The sequence below is a fragment of the Ostrinia nubilalis genome, chromosome 22 (genome assembly GCF_963855985.1).
Source record: "Ostrinia nubilalis chromosome 22, ilOstNubi1.1, whole genome shotgun sequence".
Classification (NCBI taxonomy): Eukaryota; Metazoa; Arthropoda; class Insecta; order Lepidoptera; family Crambidae; genus Ostrinia; species Ostrinia nubilalis.
The window spans coordinates 1,178,829-1,203,005 of NC_087109.1; the positions used below are offsets into that span (position 1 = coordinate 1,178,829).

The window sequence follows — 24,177 nt, forward strand, 5'->3', positions numbered from 1 at the left end:
ATGTAACTAAAATATTTAAGAGCAAATTATTTTCAGTAACTTCATTTACAACTCTCATGCCAGTCCATTATCGCGCAGTTATCAAAATAAACACTCATGACGAATTAATATCATAAATACGGCTTAGTGCTGATAAGCATAATCTGAGATTTAGATAACAACCGACGGTAAACTGGTATACATAGATAACTGTCTGGGTGCATAGTATGTCTTGGTTTTATACCTACAACGTAGGCTGAGTTGCACCATAACTTTAACGGTAACTATGAACGTTAACAGGTGCTTTTTGTATGGACTTTGACGGATTTTTGACGTTTGTCAAAGTTAAAGTAAGATGGTGCAACCTAGCCTTAGTTTTTGTTGTAACAAGTGTTAGTTAGTGTATGCAGGAACTTCTTTATCACTGTGTTCCACTTGCCTACAAGTTTTATAGCCTGTAGATTAAAAAAGTGGTTTTATACCTTTTATTATTCTACATAGTTACGTTTTTGGGTCTATCCTTTGAGGTAATTTGGAAATACGGACCAGTGGCGTAGCGTGCCTTAGACGGGCCCTATATCACAATTTGGGGGCCCCATCAAAAAAGGTCATTTAGATCATGGGGCATGGGTTCGTCTAACTCAGTGTTTTTCAACCTTTTTCATGACGCGACCCCCTAGCATGAAAAAAAAATTTGCGACCCCCCGACCGTTTGCTTTTTTCATGCCTTTTACGAAGATGTTGTAGGGACCGAATTCTTCAATTTATACAACACTAGCTGACCCGGCGAACTTTGTTCCGCCTTAATGGCAATAAATAAGCAGACTTTTTTTTTAATTTCGAACGGGATAAAAAGTATCCTATGTCCTTCTCCTGGCTCTAAACTACCTCCCTGACAATTTTCAGCTAAATCGGTTCAGCCGTTCTTGAGTTATAAGTGGTGTAACTAACACGACTTTCTTTTATATATATAGATTTATGCATTTGCATAATTAGATTTCGGTTAAATCTAGCTTTAAAACTTTACTGTTTTTTTTTATTGAGGTCTAATTAAAACATTGCAAAATTAAAGAACTTCTCTAGGCCAATGCCTACTCTGTCTACCTATTCAAAAAAGTCTGGCACTGGAGCCCCTGTATTCTGGGGCCCCGTATCATTGATACGACTCAAACCGCTTTGCATACACACTCTCAGGTGGTACTCCAGTTTTAATCGATTGAGCTATAATTCCATTTTCGTGATTTATTAATTTTTGTGTTTTAAAACTAAAATCTTATCCTCTTCTATCCTTTTCAATTTAAATAACGCGCGTATTTCTTTCACAGATGCGAGGAGTGCCAGCGAACGAGCGAATGTACACATTACGGACGCGGCCCCCCTCGCTCCTCCCACCCTCCCCTCTTTCCCTCGCGTCGTCCGGCGACAAGTCGTCCCTCGCCGCGGCCACGCACTCCCCCTCCCTGGAAAGGCCCGCCTCCCAACCCCCCGCGCCCCCCTCTACCGCGTCCTTCGTCTGCTACGTCTGCGGAGTCTCCGCCCCCTCGAGCCAGTTGCGACTGGTGTACTGCTGTCCCAACCCTGAGAGGGAACCCTACTACCCCTTCATTACAACGCTGAAACCGCACTCGGATGCCAGCCCTATTAGTCCACAAGGTGAGTCTTTGTTTTGATGAAGGAATTTGAGGTTTATGGAGCCAGTACACTATGCGGATTTTTTAAAAAGATTATCAATAATTTGTTATTGCACGCAATATGTTATTGAAAACGCAGCGTGGGACGTCCACCTACAAGGTGGACCGACGACATCGTAAAATAGCAGGGAAGCGCTGGACGCAGGCCGCTACCAATCGATCAACATGGAAAGCATTGGGGGAGGCCTATGTTCAGCAGTGGACGTCCTATGGCTGAAATTATGATGATGATGATGATGTTATTGCACAAAATACTAACAGTCCCTAGCCCCTCGTACTAAGCTAAATATGCTTGTGTCACGAGTGGACTCACCACAATAGTCGAGCGGCAGCGGGGACCGAACCCACGTTCCCCGGATCACGAAATTGGCCCAGATGTAATAGTGTGCCTCCCAACCCCCCGCGTCCTTCGTCTGCTACGTCTGCGGAGTCTCCGCCCCCTCGAGCCAGTTGCGACTGGTGTACTGCTGTCCCAACCCTGAGAGGGAACCCTACTACCCCTTCATTACAACGCTGAAACCGCACTCCGATGCCAGCCCTATTAGTCCACAAGGTGAGTGTTTTTTGTTTTGGTGAAGGAATTTGAGGTTTGTGGTGAGCTCACTCGTGACAAAAGCATATTTGTCACGAGTGAGCTCATCACAATAGTCGAGCGGCAGCGGGGACCGAACCCACGTTCCCCGGATCACGAAATTGGCCCAGATGTAATAGTGTGCCTCCCAACCCCCCGCGTCCTTCGTCTGCTACGTCTTTTGATTTTGATGGAGGAAGTTGATGTTTATGGAGCCAGTACACTATGCGGATTTTTTAAAAAGATTATCAATAATTTGTTATTGCACGCAATATGTTATTGAAAACGCAGCGTGGGACGTCCACCTACAAGGTGGACCGAAGACATCGTAAAATAGCAGGGAAGCGCTGGACGCAGGCCGCTACCAATCGATCAACATGGAAAGCATTGGGGGAGGCCTATGTTCAGCAGTGGACGTCCTATGGCTGAAATTATGATGATGATGATGATGTTATTGCACAAAATACTAACAGTCCCGTTAGCCCCTCGTACTAAGCTAAATATGCTTGTGTCACGAGTGGACTCACCACAATAGTCGAGCGGCAGCGGGGACCGAACCCACGTTCCCCGGATCACGAAATTGGCCCAGATGTAATAGTGTGCCTCCCAACCCCCCGCGTCCTTCGTCTGCTACGTCTTTTGATTTTGATGGAGGAAGTTGATGTTTATGGAGCCAGTACACTATGCGGATTTTTTAAAAAGATTTTCAATAATTTGTTATTGCACGCAATATGTTATTGAAAACGCAGCGTGGGACGTCCACCTACAAGGTGGACCGACCGTAAAATAGCAGGGAAGCGCTGGACGCAGGCCGCTACCAATCGATCAACATGGAAAGCATTGGGGGAGGCCTATGTTCAGCAGTGGACGTCCTATGGCTGAAATTATGATGATGATGATGATGATGTTATTGCACAAAATACTAACAGTCCTGTTAGCCCCTCGTACTAAGCTAAATAAGCTTGTGTCACGAGTGGGCTCACCACAATAGTCGAGCGGCGGCGGGGACCGAACCTGCGTTCCCCGGATCACGAAATTGGCCAAGATGTAGTAGTGTGAACAACTTTTAACGTTACTTTCTCCTTCCCCCAACCGTTACTAAGTTACTAAAACATATTTCAGACAATACAGAGAAATGACATAGGTGGTATTTATTTATTTAGTCTCGATTGTCGGAAAGGCAAGGTGCAACTAACTAAAGATATGCAAATGAAGAATGTTTTGAAATATTTTCAGCGCCGTGTTGAATCTTACAGGGCAGATATTATGTACCACCCTAGACTGCATCTCACTTAACACCAGGTGCGATTGCGGTCAAATGCCTGCTTTGTCATGCATAAAAAAATATGTTAAATCAAATCAGTCTGCTTTAGATCCTCACATATTGTTATATTTATGTGTAAATTTCTTTATGTGTGCACAAGTGCATTTGAAATAATGGGACTTCGGGGAAACTATGAATCGTGTTCTTGAGCCAAGATATTTTTAAATAATTAAATAATATACTATACACAAGTTTTAGATGCTACCACATTACCATACCATCATTCCGCATGGGTTTTGTATGCCATCGGGCTAGTATTTGTCCGACTAAGGGTGGAGTGGACTCGATCAAACAAGAGTAAATATTAATCTATACTTATAATAATCTTAGAATAAATCGTGAGCGTAACATTTTGACATATTTCCCATACTGAAACTGTCAATGTGCCAGTTATACCAGGAGTTATTATCGGATAAAACTTTGGTCGAATAGGGCCTAAAAGGAAAAACTGGTATTTATTGATAACAAACAAATTGCAATATAACTAAGTTTCTTCTTACTAGACGGTCTAAAAGCATTAACATTAGCATTAATTTGACTATCGCTTATTTGTTAGCACGTCAGATCGCATATATGTACAGTTCCCATAGCAATTGATGCACGCGGTAAAGGAATTCACACAATAGAATTGCGCTAATAGAAACTGGCAATCCTGCTAACAAATGAAGCAAAATAATATTGAAATATACGATTATATAGAACCTCACTATAAGTAAATCGATATTGAGATTACTGACACATTAAAGCTAAAAAAAGGATCATCATTCATTTTGTCTAATGGAGATATACAGGGTGGCCAGGGAGTTGACGTTCAAAGTTAAAAGTTGGCGAGCACTTGTTTTTACTTACTTACGCCAGAGAAGCTTCCAGAGTGAGAAAAACATTAAAAACCAACCATAGGTGATAGTCTATATACAGTGTGAGTCACGTTAAAGTGTACATATGAAAATAGATGAAACTAGACCTATTTTTATCGACAAAAAAGAGGTCAAAAAATTTTTGAGTTTTTTTTTAAATTTTTTATAGAATTTTTTTTCTTCCAATTACTTATTGTAAAGAAAACGTAATAACTTTTAAACTAAGCGGTATATCCTGATAAAATAAAAACAGTAATAATGCTAAATAACAAGCGATACTAAAAAAATACATAAAATACACAAAAAATGCCAACAAATAATAAAAAATGATACTTTTTGAAAAAATTTTGCTTTTAAATTCGTGTTTTTTTGCTTATTTGATACATTTCTCCAAAAAATGCCCCTATAACAGGTGGTTTTTATTACTTTGTATTACTCTCTATCGTAAAATCTTTGTAAAACCAAAAATTGCATGTCTCTATCCATATCACAACATTTGCTATGATCGTTTGAACAAAGGCCTGCCACAACTTTATTCTCCGCTAAAGGTAGAGAAATTTTTAATTTTAACTAAAATGCTTATTTTACTTCGAAATCATTTGTTTTTATTTGAAATCTAACTTGTCTTTATGAAAATTACAAATCTAGAGCCATTTTCAGTTTCGTTGTTAACGAAGCGTTGAATGGCGCGCCCGGAGAGGCTTAGTTCAAACGATCATAGCAAATGTTGTGATATGGATAGAGACATGCAATTTTTGGTTTTACAAAGATTTTACGATAGAGAGTAATACAAAGTAATAAAAACCACCGGTTATAGGGGCATTTTTTGGAGAAATTTATCAAATAACCAAAAAAACACGAATTTAAAAGCAGATTTTTTTCAAAAAGTATCATTTTTTATTATTTGTTGGCCTTTTTTGTGTATTTTATGTATTTTTTTAGTATCGCTTGTTATTTAGCATTATTACTGTTTTTATTTTATCAGGATATACCGCTTAGTTTAAAAGTTATTACGTTTTCTTTACAATAAGTAATTGGAAGAAAAAAAATTCTATAAAAAATTTAAAAAAAAACTCAAAAATGTTTTGACCTCTTTTTTGTCGACAAAAATAGGTCTAGTTTCATCTATTTTCATATGTACACTTTAACGTGACTCACACTGTATATAAAAGAAAGTCGTGTTAGTTACTCCACTTATAACTCAAGAACGGCTGAACCGATTTAGCTGAAAATTGTCAGGGAGGTAGTTTAGAGCCAGGAGAAGGACATAGGATACTTTTTATCCCGTTCGACAGCATTCCCGTGTGACTTGACATGAAACGTCAGTCACTATAAAACGTGGTATAACAAAAAAGAATCAGACTTGGAATAACAAACCACGCGGGCGAAGCCGCGGGCGGAAAGCTAGTTAGGGATAAATCACAAATTAACTCTATCTCATAAACTAAGCAAAATCGTAGAACATACATGGGGGTGATTTAGACCTTGATGTAAGGAATCTAAATTTTAACTTTGAACGTCAACTCCCTGGCCACCTTGTAGGGCGATATTTTTGATGAGTAATAAGGAAGAGGGTATACCCCGATAGGATCGGTGTGGCGCTGCAACTCCTGTGTAACCAAGTTTTCTACAGCTTGACCACCAAAGGCCAATTTGTTCTGAGGAAATTCTTTCGATAGATGAAGTTCTCTACGCATAGAGCCGGTCCCAAATAAGATAATTTTATAAGATTTTCAAATTCAAAGTCGCTCAATTACTTGCTAGATTACATATCACGCAAAAGACCGTTAACTCTATTTGAATTGATTTATTGACATCTATCCACAATATTGCCGAAGTCTATTGGCGCATTCTATATGCAGGTGTCCGTCAATGACCAACCTTCACGGGCGAACCCGCATGCGTTTGCGCATGAACTTGTTGACGTTTGGAACGGCTCGAATATTTAGAAGATAACGAATGAGGGTACTTCTGAGTGACGTCAACGATGACACAGATACTATTGCGGGTATTCGGGTAGGCTGTGACGCGAGATGAGTGGACTTTTGTGATGTTTGTGATTGTTTACATGCTTTATTTATTTTCCTACAACAACTTTGCATCTTATCTGTCAAATTACATACAAAAAGTACCGGTTATCGTTTTACTTACGGTTAAAGTTAGGTGGTGCAACTCAGCCTTAGTGAATATTATTTAAACATGAGTCAAGTTTTTCTATATTGCATTCAATGTTAATTTTATGATTGTGTGTAAATATTAGACACTATTGATCTTAAAATTACATAGTTGTGACGCTGCAGCAGTGGTCATAAGCAGACTCTATATTTTAGTTGAAATGGAACACGAAAGTTTAAAATCTTAAAAGTAAACCATATTTTTATTAGGAAACTAGCCTATTCTACGTGCTTAGAGACCGGGCTTTAGTGTTAATACTGGGACGTGTAAAAGTGCTTTTTAAATGCCTACTTCCGTAGATTAAACCTTTGTTTGTCACCTGTCATCCGCTTTGCAATGGAGGGAAGTCGAACCTTAATTTCGAACTCCTCCTATGTTCTTCTGATTAATTTCGTTGCGGGTCCAATGACAGTTTAACTTTCCCCCGGGACAAACTTGACCTTCATTGATTGGGTTTTTGTGGCGGTCAAGCTGTAGATCCTGGCTACACAGGAGTTGCAGTGGTGGGAACGAGAGGTGGGAATAGTCCCGTTCCGTAGATAAATGAGTTTTATTTGTCCGCAGGCATGGTGCAGATCTGCGCGGCGTGCTACAAGAGCATCCCGCACAAGTACCCGGCGTACGGAGAGAACGGCGAGCCCAACGCGGCGCACGCCAACTCGCACGCCAACAACATTAGGTCGGTGCCACACCCAGCCCGCTTGTGGCAGGACCATAAAGTTGAAATTCCAAAAAGTTCTAAGCACTTTTAGTTATAGCAGGCCTGTTCATCTCCGCGAGTTTACATCGAAAACAAAACACGCACGATGGCCCACCTACAGGATACTATTCGACAAGGCCTTACATACGAGCTAGGGATTGCAATCCGGTATCATTTTGAATCCGGCCGGATTTCACCGGATTGACGCTAATCCGGCCGGATCCGGACGGATCCGGCCGGATTGCAAAGTTACTTGGTCTAGTATGTAGTGATTTTTAGTTTTGATAATGATACATAAAAAAAAAAACGTATTTAATCATAATAATCATAATCATAATATCTTTATTGCTTCATGTGGTACAAACATAACATATTTATGGAAAATAAAGTCACTTTTATTAATATTTTTCGGTATTAATTGTAATTATTGGTAAGTACGTACTATTTGTACTAATAAAATTATGAAAATTCTAAATAATAAAGTTAGTAATAAGTCTGACTCTCACTTATTGCTGTATGTATCTGAAAGTACTTAAGTGATAATACTATTAAACTCTTATTAATAATTTACACAGACTTAGGGCTGATTTTTCAATCGTCGGATAACTTTTAACTGAAGAATAAGACTCACGCACGCGTATTCTTGTGTATGATGGAAGAAAATAAAGAAAATGGTGTACTAAATACTGTGCAGTATTTAACTGCCTAAATAATAATAAAAACACAGAATGTACTTTTTTAAGTTGCCTCAAGACACTGAGAGGTAAATAAGTAGTTAATATTATTCATGATAATTCATGCTAAATCATGTATTTCCTCCGCCATTTTCCGCAGTTTGGCACCTCACGTCACATCATTTTACCGAAGTCAGCCCTATAGCTTCGGCGCAGTGCCGATCACTGACGTTTGTCAACAAAATGGTGCTTGACTCTTGAGACAGGCTAAATTACACCATATTGTTAATGACATTGAGCATACATTTTTTTAAATACCTTCGCGAAGTAAAACTTCTGTATGTAGTACCACAGAATAATTATAAGTACTACGTACAGAAGTTTTACTTCGCGAAGGTATTTAAAGGTCTTGAGGCAACTTAAAAAAGTACATTCTGTGTTTTTATTATTATTTAGGTAGTTAAATACTGCACAGTATTTAGTACACCATTTTCTTTATTTTCTTCCATCATACACAAGAATACGCGTGCGTGAGTCAATGTTCGCTCGTATGTGAGGCCTTGTCGAATAGTATCCTGTAGGTGGGCCATCGTGCGTGTTTTGTTTTCGATGTAAACTCGCGGAGATGAACAGGCCTGGTAGTACTTATTATTATTCTGTGGTTATAGTAATTCATTTCCATGTATGCGTGTTTGTTTTCTTGGTTGTCCTAATAAACAAAATAAAAAATCCTTCGGAATAGAGCAACGACCACGAGCTGACAAAAGAAACCGATCTTAGGATGTCAGTGGATGTCATTTCTGTATCAGTTTTCAGGATTATTTCATTGTTTTGTACCATAACTCAATGACCGAACCAGTCACCACGTTTCTGAAGCACTATTTATTTTAAACTAGCTTTCCGCCCGCGGCTTCGCCCGCGTGGTTTGTTATTCCAAGTCTGATTCTTTTTTGTTATACCACGTTTTATAGTGACTGACGTTTCATGTCAAGTCACACGGGAATGCTGTCGAACGGGATAAAAAGTATCCTATCTTCTCTAAACTACCTCCCTGACAATTTTCAGCTAAATCGGTTCAGCCGTTCTTGAGTTATAAGTGGAGTAACTAACACGACTTTCTTTTATATATATAGATATCCACGATAAAAGGCGATTAAGGGAGATAATAATATGGACTCCATTCTTCCCTAACCCATCTGGCCAGTGTGCGGAGTGTAGGCCAAATCCTCATTTGCCTCTGGTGGATAAAGGAAGTTCGTGTTACTGCAGTAAAGACTGAACTGATTGTCTTGGTTAATGACGTAGGCCAGAGATGGCGAACCTTTATGTATCAACGTGCCCTTTTTCCGAAAAAAATCTTTGATATAGTCTTAGACGTGCCATCAAATATCACCTAATGCTATCCTGAGGGGTATAGTACAAGTGGCGCCACTGGCGAGTGACAGGACTCTACAGTGGCACTAACTGATGAGGGCAAATACGATAGCCCTTATATAAAACACATTATTTTATAGTGAATTTTGTGATAGGTGGGCGTGCCCTAAATATTGTGGCGCGTGCCATCAATGGCACGCGTGCCATTGGTTCGCCATCCCTGACGTAGGCCTTCTTCAGGGCGGTCGGCTACAATGTAGTGCATCGACAGTACGATTCATATTACTTAACAATTTGTACACAGATTTAAATAAGATCGAGTAAAAAAATATAGAAAATACTTGTGAACTAGTCGTACCATCACCATATTAGTGAAATGTTACCTCTCGAAATAGTGTCTACAATAGCCCATAAAACACTTGACTCGTGCACCCGACACCCAGGACTGAAGACGGACAGTAAACGATGATTTCCCGTTTCAGGTTTAAGCCGTACGATATTAAGTCGAGTAGTTCAAGTCAATCCAACAAGCGGACCTCAAATGCGCTCTCCAGCAGTCCACAGAGCCAGGCTGTGTCGGAAAATGGCATGGGACTGTTCAGGTGTGTATTCATACTTTGTTGTTGTATATTATCTTCTTGGGGGAGGCCTATGTTCAGCTATGGACGTTCAGTGGCTGAAATAATGATGATGATTTCTTAGATTAGAAAATCTTTTTAGTCTGTGGTTTTCTGAATAAAGAAAAATAAAATAAAATGTGTGACGCTTATTTTTGTGCCCGTGCTTTGTATTTATTTAGTTGTAGATTTAGATCCCAACTTATCTGGAGAGTGTTTTTGTAATTAATATGCAATGTGCGTGTAATGTACACAGTTTGCGGGATTCCGCTTGCCAATTCATTTAGTAAGTGAACTGATTCAGATGAAACGTTGCGTGCGATTTTCGACGCACTTCACTCCTTATACCAGTTTTCTTTTTTTTTCCTTCTTTTCTGGCCTGGAAAATACCATTGGCCGAATACTTGTACGTTGACAATATTCTTTATGTCGTTTTGCCAGTTTGCTATGCGGTCAGTGTTGCTATATGCAGCTCAGAATCATAGCAGACAGCTAGTTGTTAACAAGTCCCACAAAATTGACACAGCCTTTTGATTGACATTTTTTACCGCAGGTGCTACGTGTGCGCGGGGCTGTTCCACCAGCAGTCGATGGAGTGGCTGTCCACCACCGCCGAGTACATGAACTCGCACGCGATGCACTTCCCTTGCCTCGCGGCCGCCGGCGCCGGCGCCGGACCACCGGCCCGCGGCGGCCGCGTGCTCGCCTGCTCGCGCTGCGTGCGACACCTGGCGCGCCAGTGGGAGCTCATGGACGCCGAGCGCGTGCCGCTCGAGCACCGCAGGTAAGAGCTCTTACACACGAGCAGCACATTGACGACAGCAAAGGCGACCGCAGTCGCCGTCACTTGTCGGCAGCTAGCCGTCGACAGCTTGCTGCGACGACCGTGTCGGCGTACGTCTTTGTACAGGAGCCAGCCAGTTGAAAATGGATTTCATTGTTGCTTTTACTCCGTCGTCGTCGACGAAAGAGAAAGAACCGGTCATTGTGGGTTTAAGAAATGTTATTGAATAGAGAACGAGACTACACACACCGACGCCCATGCTCTACTTTTTAATGTTTTATTATGGTAGCCTTCTAAATTCGAGTTCCATATTATTTCATTGTTTTTGACAGCACTAATTTTTTAGCAATTCCGAATCAATTTGTTCGGAACTCATTAGGTGTGCGTGTAAGCTCCTGGACTACTGACAGTTGACCTTCAAAATGGCGGAGGCGGCTAGCTGTCGCCACCTGCCGGCGGCAGCCGCGAACGCGTCGACAGCACGGCGGCGGCATGTCGACAGCTAGCCGTCGCCTTCTGACGTCGACTGCAGTTACATGCGTCGACAGCAAAATGCTGCTCGTGTGTAAGAACCCTAACACCCGCCCTTGTTGCGGGCACGAGGCGCCTGCCGCCTGCTCGGCGCGCCAGTAAGTTATGTGAGACACGCCCCGCTAGAAGGGCGGGTCCTACCCACTAAAACCCGACTGTATCCACCGGACCCGCGAGCTATTGTCCTAGCTTGGACATTCGTTCGCAATTTTAAAAAAACAACTTGAAAAAATCTAACTGCGATGGGAATCAAACCCAACGACCTCGTTCGCAACTCTGACTCTGGCTTCGGCTTCGGGCCCAGCAATACCATTGTCCGGTTGTTGTTATTGAAGTTTTTTCCTCGTGGGCATAGTGAAACATCGCCTAAAACCAGTTCGAATTAACTGCGCACCTGGTGGCCGTGACGTCACATCGACGAATGTGCGGAGATATGCGGGTGAATGTGAGGGAAAGTCGCATTCTGTATTCTGTTAGCTTATAAGATGTTTAAATTATAAATAAATAAATTTCAGCGACGTGCGCAGTTAACTCAATCGGGTTGTAAACAACGTTACTTAAGCAATTCAATCAATGTTTTTTACCTTTGTTTCAGATATAATATCCCCTCGCCGTTACCTTCGAATTCGTCGATGAACGGCGACCGAGTCATACCCACCCCACCCTCCACCACCTCAGAAAGAACTGTTGCTAGTAATAGTGGTAAGTCAATCAAGATTTATATATTACCTATAAATGGCTAAGCAGATACATAATTTAAGGTCCCATTATTTGTATTGTATTGCTGTTGGTTTTCCGAATAAAATAAAATAAAAATAAGATCTAATCCATAACCAACATCATCATTTCAGCCATAGGACGTCCACTGCTGAACATAGGCCTCCCTCAATGATTTTATTTTAAGTCCAAACTTTTCATTGATTTTAGACTTATGCCCGTTTTCACCATCAATCCCTAATTTTTAAGTGACCCTTGTGGTAACACATAACAGGAATTTTGTTTTCATAGGGGTCACTTAAAAATAAGGGATCGATGGTGAAAACGGGCATAAAACAAGCAAATAAGTTTAAAAATATTCTGATAATACGTGGAAAGTGTTGAAACTTGCAAGTATACTCGAAATTTCGAGTGTCTATCATAAGTTCACTTATTGATATCTCATTACAAAGTAGTGCTCCGACCTTGCTTATTGATACGAGAGTGAATTGATCGATTGTGTAAATACTACTAATGTCTTTAATGCGTTTTGATACAGATGAATTTTCTTTGCTTTGAGGTGCAGGGTCATATAGAGTTTTCCCAATATTTTTCATCCCACAGCGCAGTCACTAGTATTTTGTCACGGCGCCCTACACTTTCGAAAGATAAAGTCGAAAGAAATCACCTATAATGATAGTTGATAGTAGTTAGGTTAATTAAACATCTATCTACAATACGAAATTTCTACGGCGCACACTTTGGGAACCCCGGATATTCAGTGTTTACCTTACCTTCGGCACTTTCTGTCTGCACGTGTATTGTGTAGGCAAATAAATGTTCTATCTACGTATCAATAAGGCTCACTTTGTTGCAGCATGCACGTCAATATACTGCTTCCTGACTTACCTTTGGTACTTTATCTAATTACGCGCGAGCGATAAGAATGGGTGTAGCTTGGGGTCATTGGACGAAATTCTATCTGCTCGGCGACCGGAATTTGTACGTGTCTTCTGTAAGCAAATAAGGCGCTATCTATCCATTAATAAGGTTCCTTTTGTTGCAGCGTGCACGTCAATATACTGCTTCCTGTGCGGACTGCACTCGGACTTCACGTTGGCGCGCATCCTGTACGGCCAGCCGCAGGGCAACGCGCCCTACTTCCCCTGCCTCCTTACTCACCAGGTAACAATGTCACCCATTCTCTCCCCAGTCTCCCCAAGCTTACAAACTATACCTCTAGCATGAACAACTTTCGTCTTCGGATCGTTTGCGTATTCGATAAAATTCGATACTCAACCTTCGAATTAAACGATAACGTGACAATTTTGATTCTCGAAATAAGTTTCGTGCGACCATTTGTCAAACTAAGTTCACTTTACGACACGTTCACAAGGGCGCTGTTGTAGTTTTCGTACTAAATCTTTTGATGGCGATTCGAATACGCAAACGATTTGAACTCGAAAGTTTTTCGTGCTAGTCGTACTGTACGGCTAGCACCAAAAACTTTCGAGTTGCGGGAGAAGATTGAGTATCGAATTTTATCGAATACGCAAACGATTCGAAGACGAAAGTTGTTCATGCTAGAGGTACTGAGGGCTACAGTATTACGACTCACTAGTTGGCACCAGTGTAGAATATAGTCCTGAGGGCTTAGTGTGAGTTTACATCAAACGTTCTCATTAGTGAGCGCGTTAAAAAATGTATGAAGATTTTAGTTCTTGAAAGTTTCTGCTAGGGGCGCTGTACAATCCGTCATACATTTAATGTCACTTTTTTACGCAGTCGACGTCGAGTGAGATTGACGTGAACACCCTACGCCCCCAGAAAAGGAGGCTGGAAAATACTGATGCTCAAATGCAACTGTTTTTCTCTACAATAGCAACAATACCATATACAATGCAGTAACACTATGTGGAATTTGAGAACAAGAACTCCTACTCCTTTCAGACGGGACAGAATCCTTATAAAGCCTGGTCCGTGAGCACGTAGAATCCCGTCCAATGACCCCAAGCTACCCATCCTTATCGCTCGCGCGTAATTATGTTGCTATCGCGACTGTGCGACGGGCGCCCGCAGTGAGTGTGCGAGCGCGACAGCAACATAATTACGCGCGAGCGATAGGGATGGGTAGCTTGGGGTCATTGGACGGGATTCTACGTGCTCACGGACCAGGCTTTAGTACTTTTATTTATAACCCCTTAACCAGAACAGAGAAGATTGCATTTATTGACGTCTGTTACTGTACTAATCATATTTGTTTCTTGTTTCCAGAGCCATCCAAACGCGGAACAGTTACGGGAAAACGGTTCCGCACTAGTCTGTACATTCTGTTACCACTCGTTACTAAGTCAGTGGCGAAGGTGAGTTATTCGTTTGATTATACATATATTTGGGCCAAGTCAGTTTCAAGACAAGCCCTGGCGGTCTTGATGTACGCTGAGCGGGTGCCTTTTTGTCAGAGGGGCACAAGCAGTTAATTGTCCACTTGTTTATTTCTCTCTGTTTTAATCTGTCTTGCCTGCTTGTATACCTTTCTTGCAAATAAAAAGTTTTCTATTCTATTCTATTCTATTTATTTACTATTTTTTATTCATTCTCTCTCTTCTATTATTTTTATTTATTCAAGACATTATGTGAAATGTAAGCCAGCAAGGGATTTTTTTTGCGGATGAAACGCGTTACGATATACGGTCTTATAACCATTATGGGACTCTTTAATGAGGGGCTATCAAACGCTCAGTTCTATGTGCGAAGTTTTCTCGCTGAGAGCTTTCTCAGACCAATATTACTGTGGCACGGTTATATTGAACAGAGATAAACACGAGAGTGAATAGGCACTTACAGGACAGATATGTACCATCCTAGACTGCATCTCACTTAACATCAGGTGCGATTGTGGTCAAAATAAATACCTGCGTTGTTATGCATAAAAAAAAAACGCCGAGCTCGTTTTAGACTCTGATTTTGTGGCGCTGGCGTGCCGCCATCTTGTTAAAGGACCGTGTTTTTGCTCCCATTTCCTTCCAATACATTATTTTACGTTAATCTTCTTTAAATATAAATATTTTTTCTCAGGTACGAGTCATTAGGCGGCTACCCACCCGAGAGGCGAGCGTACAACACGCACGACTATCACTGCCATCTGTGTGGAATCAAGACCTACAGAAAGCGAGTGCGAGCGCTACCTATCAAGGTACCCACATAATTTAGCCTTTATTACAACTAAAGCCTGGTCCGTGAGCACGTAGAATCCCGTCCAATGACCCCAAGCTACCCATCCTTATCGCTCTCGCGTAATTATATTGCTGTCGCGACTGTGCGACGGGCGCCCGCAGTGAGTGTGCGAGCGCGACAGCAACATACTTATAGTATAAGATCCCGCTATACAACGACCTTCACCGAGATGCTTATTTGATGAAACATATTTTATATTCAATTTAACATGTCAATAATTATATTGCTTAAGGGTTGCCTAATAAATTTCAGTCCAGGATATGATTAATTAATCATTAAAAAAAGTTTTATTTTTAAATATTTCATCGGTTTGATTATTAAACAAACTCCATACCAATCGAAAGTATGAAGCCCATAGAATATGCAAACGTTAGGTTGCCTATTCTTTTCCAGTCATAACTCTCGGGTTGCCAGGTATGAACAGGTAAATTGATAGAGCATTTTGCATCGGTCTGATAATTTAATCAAATATAAATGAAAATAAAGATTATTTCATTATGAACACGGTGGTATAGGGTTGCCTGTGAAAAATCAGTCCTGAATGACGGTTGTCGAATTTTGTAAAGTGAAATTAAAACTGAAAGGTGACATTTTTCGAGTAGTTGGCAACATTTGGGAAAGACGAGTTGTATGAGGCGTTTGTGTGTCTTGTCAAGAGGTGTCGCTTGGGTGAAGAAATTTCTCCAGTGTTGCCATGCTTTCGGAGATTTGGTCCAAAAATGTCGAAAGTGGAAATAACGACTTCCGGTCAAAAATTTGGTCGACGCCTCCTGCAAATTAAGGGTCGTACAAATGACATTTGACCATTTTCATCTCGATCACCTGGCAACACTTGCAGCTATGGGGAAAAGTATTTTTTTTCGACATGGGTGTCTTTAAAGTTAAGGACGGACAGAAGGAGATATGGCAGAAAAAATCCAAAAATGGGGTTTGGTCGGTTATACGACCCAAATTATGGGAAAAATCCGAAAATTCAGAAAATCAAGATGGCGACCGAGTGAGCGGCCATTTTGTAAAAAGTTTCAGATTTCTGATTTTTCAAATGCATTTTTTGGGCAGTTGGCAACATTTGGGAAACTCGAGTTGTATAGAGCGATTACGTAGTTTGCTAAGGAGTATCGTTTGGAAAAACAACATTTTCCAGTGTTGCCATACTTATTGCATTTTTCGCTTAATCTAGACCATTTTCCGCGCCGAAACCCATTTTTACTTTTTTTCTAACTTAAACCAATCCCGTGAAACAATTCCTTAAAACCACCCAAGTCCCAAAATTTTGTGGCCCCGTAACTGCCAGTGTTGCCAGGTAATCGAGATAAAAATAGTCAAATGTCATTAGTTTGACCTATTTGCAGGAGGCGTCATCCAAATTTTGGACCAAAAGTCGTTATTTCCATTTTTTACATGTTTTGACCAAATCTTTCAAAGTATGGCAACACTGGAAAATGTTGTTTTTCCAAACGATACTCCTTAGCAAACTACGTAATCGCTCTATACAACTCGAGTTTCCCAAATGTTGCCAACTGCCCAAAAAATGCATTTGAAAAATCAGAAATCTGAAACTTTTTACAAAATGACCGCTCACTCGGTCGCCATCTTGATTTTCTGAATTTTCGGATTTTTCCCATAATCTGGGTTGTATAACCGACCAAACCCCATTTTTGGTTTTTTTCTGCCATATCTCCTTCTGTCCGTCCTTAACTTTAAAGACACCCATGTCGAAAAAAAATGCTTTTCCCCATAGCTGCAAGTGTTGCCAGGTGATCGAGATGAAAATGGTCAAATGTCATTTGTACGACCCTTTTGCAGGAGGCGTCATCCAAATTTTTGACCGGAAGTCGTTATTTCCACTTTCGACATTTTTGGACCAAATCTCCGAAAGCATGGCAACACTGGAGAAATTTCTTCACCCAAGCGACACCTCTTGACAAGACACACAAACGCCTCATACAACTCGTCTTTCCCAAATGTTGCCAACTACTCGAAAAATGTCACCTTTCAGTTTTAATTTCACTTTACAAAATTCGACAACCGTCATTCAGGACTGATTTTTCGCAGGCAACCCTATACCACCGTGTTCATAATGAAATAATCTTTATTTTCATTTATATTTGATTAAATTATCAGACCGATGCAAAATGCTCTATCAATTTACCTGTTTATACCTGGCAACCCGAGAGTTATGACTGGAAAAGAATAGGCAACCTAACGTTTGCATATTCTATGGGCTTCATACTTTCGATTGGTATGGAGTTTGTTTAATAATCAAACCGATGAAATATTTAAAAATAAAACTTTTTTGAATGATTATTTAATCATATCCTGGACTGAAATTTATTAGGCAACCCTTAAGCAATATAATTATTGACATGTTAAATTGAATATAAAATATGTTTCATCAAATAAGCATCTCGGTGAAGGTCCTTGTATAGCGGGATCTTAGATTAATGAACAGCTTGGGGTCATTGGACGGGATTCTACGTGCTCACGGACCAGGCTTTACGTAAAGGACACATTCAGCACTAAATGTGGGTCCTACCGAATATCGCATTCGGACGAATATTCGGTTTAAATAGGCGCCGAATTTACTTCGAAATCATCATTTAATTTAGATTTCATTTAAAATTAATTTTCTTTTGATTTTTCTGTCTTATTTAAATTAATTTAAGCTATTTAATTGCGGCAGAACTAACCAAAATTCGGTTAGAGTCGAAGTTCAGTAAAAGCTGCCGAAATAATACTAAATGTAAAACGAATTTCCGTGCATATCTACTATTTATCTTAATATGCCATTTGTATTTAAGTTACACAGTCAAACAATATGTTGTTTGTTCCAGGAATTCCCATTTTTAGTGCAAAGGCGGACTGAAAATTCGTTATTATTAGAAAATGGCGACTACGCCGTAGTATGTTTAGACTGTTATGAAAGTTTAAGGTAAGTTGGAGTAGTTTTAGCTCTTCCTTTTCTAATAATAATCTGAATTAGTTGTCGATATTTTTTATAGTAATTTTTAAATAACTTATATGTATTGTTTCTCCTTTCAGTCATTCATCTATTGATATCATAAAAAAAACTGATTATTTCTTTAAACAACTTCATCCCTACGCAGGGCTTACGCTAAAACTTGTAGGGTCGCAGGCATGCGTGTATGTATCGAAAAATAGTATGAACAGCGCACTGGGAATATTGTTGATTTACCACAAAGTTGATTACCTAACGGCCGAATACTGAAACGCCATTTAAATATTTGACGGCTTCTCAAATAGTTAAGCAGCTTCTAAACTTACATTTCGCATACTCAAAACAATATCTGAGCAGTTCTCAATTTTTAAGCACCTCTCAAATTAAGTTGCACTCAAACACCACTCAATAGAATTTTCGCATACTGAAACGCCATTCAACGCTAAGCATTACTCAAACAACTGTCAAATCGTCTTAAGCAGCTGTTAAATTTGAGAGTGCTTGCGCGGTATCTTAAATCCTATTCTTATACCTAAATCGACCTAAATAGTGGTAAATAATGTGTGTCGTCGTTATCGTTTCTTTCGAGCCTCGAGGAAATACCTAGATCTAATCGCAGGAACCTGTGGCAGGAACGCAATAAGGCTGAACGCTATTGAAAAATATTATTATAATGACATGCAATTCCGAGCGAGGTTCCGCGTCTCTAAAGAAACGGTGTTGTTTCTGGATTCATAATTTGGAAGCTCTTTGAAACCCCTCACCAAACGCCATACAACCAGTGGACCAAATACTTATTATAACCCTACTGTTCTACGCAACGGGAAGTTATGAACGTGTACTAGGTGATATCTTCCACATCTAACAGCCAACTGTGCACGTATCGTATCGTATAGTGCACGAAGTAACAACCAAATAGTTGCTATGAAATCGCTTTACATAAACATGCCTATTTCTGAAGAGGGGACATCGCATAGCAGCATTTCCAAGAGTTGTTGATTTGTCAATTTGATGCTCTGTCAACAATGATAAATGTCAATTGTGGTTACGTTTCGGTCCACGATCGCCACTTAATAGATTTCAACAATAAAAAGTATCACCTTTAAAATTATTTTTGTAATTAAATAAAAATGCAAGCATTAATTTTTTTATATGATAAAACGAGATTTATATATAATAGAAACTAAAAATAAACTGTTGTATGTTAAGTTGATTGAGTATATTCATAAAAGACAATACATAACCAAACGATGCTGCGTGTAATGGATAAAAAACGTAAAGTTATCATTTGTGTAAATGAAAACATACTTTTTTTGGTAAATGTTGCCATTATGTAAACATTTGAGAGCTGCTTAGCTGATCACGGCTTCAAATCCGTTGAGTGGCGTTTGAGAATACCATTTAAAATTGAAGGATACTTAAATTTAGGAGCCCGTCAGCTGAGTGACAGATTTGAGTAGTGTTTCAGTATTCGGCCGTAAGTATCCGTTCAAGTTTTAGCGTAGGCATTAGACAAGCGATCGCCTTTTGTTTTGTTTTTACTGATAAACCCCAACTATCCAAATGCTTGATCATCGTTTTTATTCCTTTTTAAAAAGATTATTAGTAAAATTACTGACCGAACCCGCATTCCCCGGATCACGAGTCGGCCAGTCCGACCCCTTCACCGTTTGGCTATCGTGGTTTTTGTCGTCACACAAGTGTTTCATTCGTCTTCTCTCCCTCAACCTTTCTATGACAGGCGATCGTCTTTTGTTTTTGCCGTATATGCCAGTCGTCACTACTCTAAGGCTAATTTACACGTATTAAGTAGGTAACTAAATTTTAATTTAATTTTACGTGATCACGTTGCATCGGAATTAAATTTTAACTTAATTTTATGTCCAAACATAGTAGAGAGGTTGACGTTTGGACTGCTTGTCAAAACGTGTCAAGTGACAAGCTCCTCCCACCATGTAACCCGAAAAATTTAGCTATAGTTCCAAAATACTGAACTGTCCTATCCATGACATTGACAGTGGGGCGCCACCGTCAATACCGGATCGCTGGTTCCGATTTTTGCCATGTTGGAAACCATATAGTTGAACGATGGTAGCGCCCCCTTGTCATTGAGTTTGGTGGGACAGTTCAGCGTGGGTCTTCTATATCTCCCTTATTTACATAATACGTGTAAAATCAGCCTGTACGCTACGTTGCCATTTTAAACTTTACCCGTAACGGAATAAAGTCCCAAATGTAAGTTCCCACCCGTCCCCGTAGAACGCAAGCGCAAGACTACGAGCGGCGCGGCGTGCCGGTGGAGAAGCGCGAGTACAACTGGCTGCAGCAGCCGCCGCCGCCCGAGGACTCCGCCGACGTCACCATCGCGCGCCTGCCGTCCGGCGACCGCTCCGACAAGCTGGTAACCATGCAGCTGTTCAATATCTTACATACAGCAGTACAACTGGCTGCAGCAGCCGCCGCCGCCCGAGGACTCCGCCGACGTCACCATCGCGCGCCTGCCGTCCGGCGACCGCTCCGACAAGCTGGTAACCATGCAGCTGTTCAATATCTTACATACAGCAGTACAACTGGCTGCAGCAGCCGCCGCCGCCCGAGGACTCCGCCGACGTCACCATCGCGCGCCTGCCGTCCGGCGACCGCTCCGACAAGCTGGTAACCATGCAGCTGTTCAATATCTTACATACAGCAGTACAACTGGCTGCAGCAGCCGCCGCCGCCCGAGGACTCCGCCGACGTCACCATCGCGCGCCTGCCGTCCGGCGACCGCTCCGACAAGCTGGTAACCATGCAGCTGTTCAATATCTTACATACAGCAGTACAACTGGCTGCAGCAGCCGCCGCCGCCCGAGGACTCCGCCGACGTCACCATCGCGCGCCTGCCGTCCGGCGACCGCTCCGACAAGCTGGTAACCATGCAGCTGTTCAATATCTTACATACAGCAGTACAACTGGCTGCAGCAGCCGCCGCCGCCCGAGGACTCCGCCGACGTCACCATCGCGCGCCTGCCGTCCGGCGACCGCTCCGACAAGCTGGTAACCATGCAGCTGTTCAATATCTTACATACAGCAGTACAACTGGCTGCAGCAGCCGCCGCCGCCCGAGGACTCCGCCGACGTCACCATCGCGCGCCTGCCGTCCGGCGACCGCTCCGACAAGCTGGTAACCATGCAGCTGTTCAATATCTTACATACAGCAGTACAACTGGCTGCAGCAGCCGCCGCCGCCCGAGGACTCCGCCGACGTCACCATCGCGCGCCTGCCGTCCGGCGACCGCTCCGACAAGCTGGTAACCATGCAGCTGTTCAATATCTTACATACAGCAGTACAACTGGCTGCAGCAGCCGCCGCCGCCCGAGGACTCCGCCGACGTCACCATCGCGCGCCTGCCGTCCGGCGACCGCTCCGACAAGCTGGTAACCATGCAGCTGTTCAATATCTTACATACAGCAGTACAACTGGCTGCAGCAGCCGCCGCCGCCCGAGGACTCCGCCGACGTCACCATCGCGCGCCTGCCGTCCGGCGACCGCTCCGACAAGCTGGTAACCATACAAAGTCGGGACTATTCCCACCTCTCGTTCCCACCACTGCATCTCCTGTGTAGCCAGCATCTGCAGCTTGACCGCCATAAAAACCCAACCAATGAAGGTCAAGTGTGTCCCGGGGGAAAGTTAAACTGTCGTTGGACCCGCAACGAAATTAATCAGAAGAACATAGGAGGAGTTCGAAATTAAGGTTCGACTTCCCTCCATTGCAAAGCGGATGACAGGTGACAAACAAAGGTTTAAGAAAAAATTATGCACCACGAACAATAAATATCAATTAAGGGGGCCTATCATAAGAACAATTAGCAACTAACTGGTAACCATACAGCGATTACTATAACATACAATGTTGGGCAAGGCACGTACCCTGACGACCTGTGGGATAGCAAGGTTATGGAATGGATCCCACGTACAGGCAAGTGCGGGGACAGGAAGAAGCTGGATGCAGGCCGCTACCTACCGGTATACCAATAAACTATTCAATATAATTTATCTATCGAAAACCGAAACTCCAGAAATTCAGCCGGAGGTAAAAAAAATATGGAGGTAATTGGGGAGAGGCCTATGTTCAGTTAGTGGACGTCCGACGTGGTATCAGCTCGCAGAACTGAAGGCTGTTGGGACAGAAAAGTTCTCAAGTAGCGGACCGTAGTCAGGCTTCCTATTCAGTGGACTGACAATCTGGTGAAGGTCACAGGGCTAAATCTTTGTGGGAATATCTTCCAGGGAGGTTCATTATCCAGTTGTGAACGTCTTTTATGCTAGATTTCTATATTCAATCCTAATCCAAATTATACGGATTTGGATTGTCAACTGTCAAATTTTAATATGTTTTTGGCCAAAATAACTGCGGTTTTTGATGTTTTTACATTTTTATATTGTTTATATAAGACTATTTAAACAATATTAAAGTGTAAATGCATCGAAAATTTTGGAAATATAATCTAAAACTGAATTCAATTTGACAGTTGTAATCCGGATTTGGACAAGGATTGAATAATTATGGGAATCGGGCGTTAGTCGGCGAGATGAACACAAAGACCGCCCGCGTGTCATTTTATTTGGTGCACAAAACAGAGATAACCATAACAACACAGATTAGTATTCTGTCTTACTCAGTGCTATTTCCACAGATCCCCCAATCGCTGGTGCTGAGCCGGAGCTCGAGCAAGCGCAACAGCCCCAAGGCGAGCGCGCTGCCCGACGCGCGCCGCCCGCCGCCCAAGCTCGACAAGCCCGATCCAGGTCAGTGACGATAATTAGATTGTTTTAACGCAATCACACAACGCATATCCCCCGGTCGCTGGTGCTAGGCCGGCAGTCTTAGTAGCAAAATAGCAACCGGTTGCTAATTGTACAAAAGCAACGCTACTGCGACTAGTTAGTGATCAGCGATGGTATTTACGACTAGTATGTAAAAAAGTAGTGGCACATGCCAATAACCAATGACAATTTTTCTGTATTTTCATATTTATTATGTGTAGCATTAAGTAAGTCCTCGAGAAATTGTAGATATTTTCATCTTAATAATCATCTAAATACGAACGGAATAACATATTCTAAAAATTACGCAACCATTGGTGAATTAGCTTTGAAATGTAAAAATCCAAAATCAATTCGCCTTACGAACGTTTCCAAAGCGACGAAAATCAATCCGGAAAATTTGGTTTCTTTGTAGATAATACAATTCATATTTAAACAGCGAGGATAGGGTCGAAGGGTAACCACCTGTGGATGGGACCTCCTTACCCGCCCCGTCGTTTGCCAAAGAATAAAAAGACTGATTAGACTTTTATACAAACAGTTTCTGCCTAAAAGGCGCGGGATTCTTAAAGGAACTGTTTCTTTTTTTAGTTTTTCCAGAAATATTTTCGGACCTTTTCTACCTAAAGCTAAGGGAGATACGGATTTGTGATGCCATATCACAACGTTTCCAAAAGACCACACAGATCGGGTTCATTTTATTTTATGTCTTTATATCTAAGTCTCACTCATTATTTTTGTAAGATCATCATCATTTGCAAGGTTAAGAACTAATTACCGTCTTTTATAAATTAATGAATGTCTAAAGCAAACATCAAACAAGTGTCGCATCTGTTCCCTAAGTATTCTATCCCCCATCCGTTGCTAGGCAACCGCAGGCGTCAAGTGTGCTCAGTATGCGGTGCACGTAGCGTGGCGCCTCCAGGGTTCACTCAACTCGAAGACTCGCGGGAAACTTTGTTTATATTGATTTTTGATCAAGGAGGCCTGTTGTGCAAAGTACGGGATTTGATCACAGATAAGCTTAAGATATTGTATTGTGTCCGAGATGTTTTAGAGGTTTTATCTTTGTTAGCTTCGCTATACACATATAAGTTGCAGCAAGAGTTCATTCCCTGCTAGGAGGTCTTCTGGAATCAAATTGATCCTCATAACATTCGTTTTACTTGAAATAAAATATTTTAATCTTTATTTTCAA

General features: G+C 41.5%; 2 protein-coding genes across 2 annotated transcripts in view; both read left to right on the forward strand.

Moving 5' to 3' along the window:
• Positions 1–21,596, forward strand: part of LOC135083007 (uncharacterized) — a 167,345-nt gene extending 145,749 nt beyond the window's left edge. The window contains exons 8-17 of the mRNA XM_063977769.1: positions 1,305–1,632; positions 7,162–7,276; positions 9,828–9,947; positions 10,516–10,746; positions 11,873–11,979; positions 13,040–13,158; positions 14,248–14,336; positions 15,052–15,169; positions 18,045–18,142; positions 20,429–21,596. Of these exons, the coding sequence (XP_063833839.1) occupies positions 1,305–1,632; positions 7,162–7,276; positions 9,828–9,947; positions 10,516–10,746; positions 11,873–11,979; positions 13,040–13,158; positions 14,248–14,336; positions 15,052–15,169; positions 18,045–18,142; positions 20,429–20,828 (1,725 nt within the window). The 3' untranslated portion in view covers positions 20,829–21,596. The remainder of the gene's footprint in view (positions 1–1,304; positions 1,633–7,161; positions 7,277–9,827; positions 9,948–10,515; positions 10,747–11,872; positions 11,980–13,039; positions 13,159–14,247; positions 14,337–15,051; positions 15,170–18,044; positions 18,143–20,428) is intronic.
• On the forward strand, positions 20,831–23,504 carry LOC135083008 (uncharacterized). The gene is made up of 9 exons (XM_063977771.1): positions 20,831–20,860; positions 20,986–21,078; positions 21,113–21,205; positions 21,240–21,332; positions 21,367–21,459; positions 21,494–21,586; positions 21,621–21,713; positions 22,850–22,961; positions 23,419–23,504. The coding sequence occupies exons 1-9, from the start codon at positions 20,831–20,833 to the stop codon at positions 23,502–23,504; spliced, it is 786 nt and encodes a 261-aa protein (XP_063833841.1).
• The last annotated feature ends 673 nt before the right edge of the window (positions 23,505–24,177 follow it).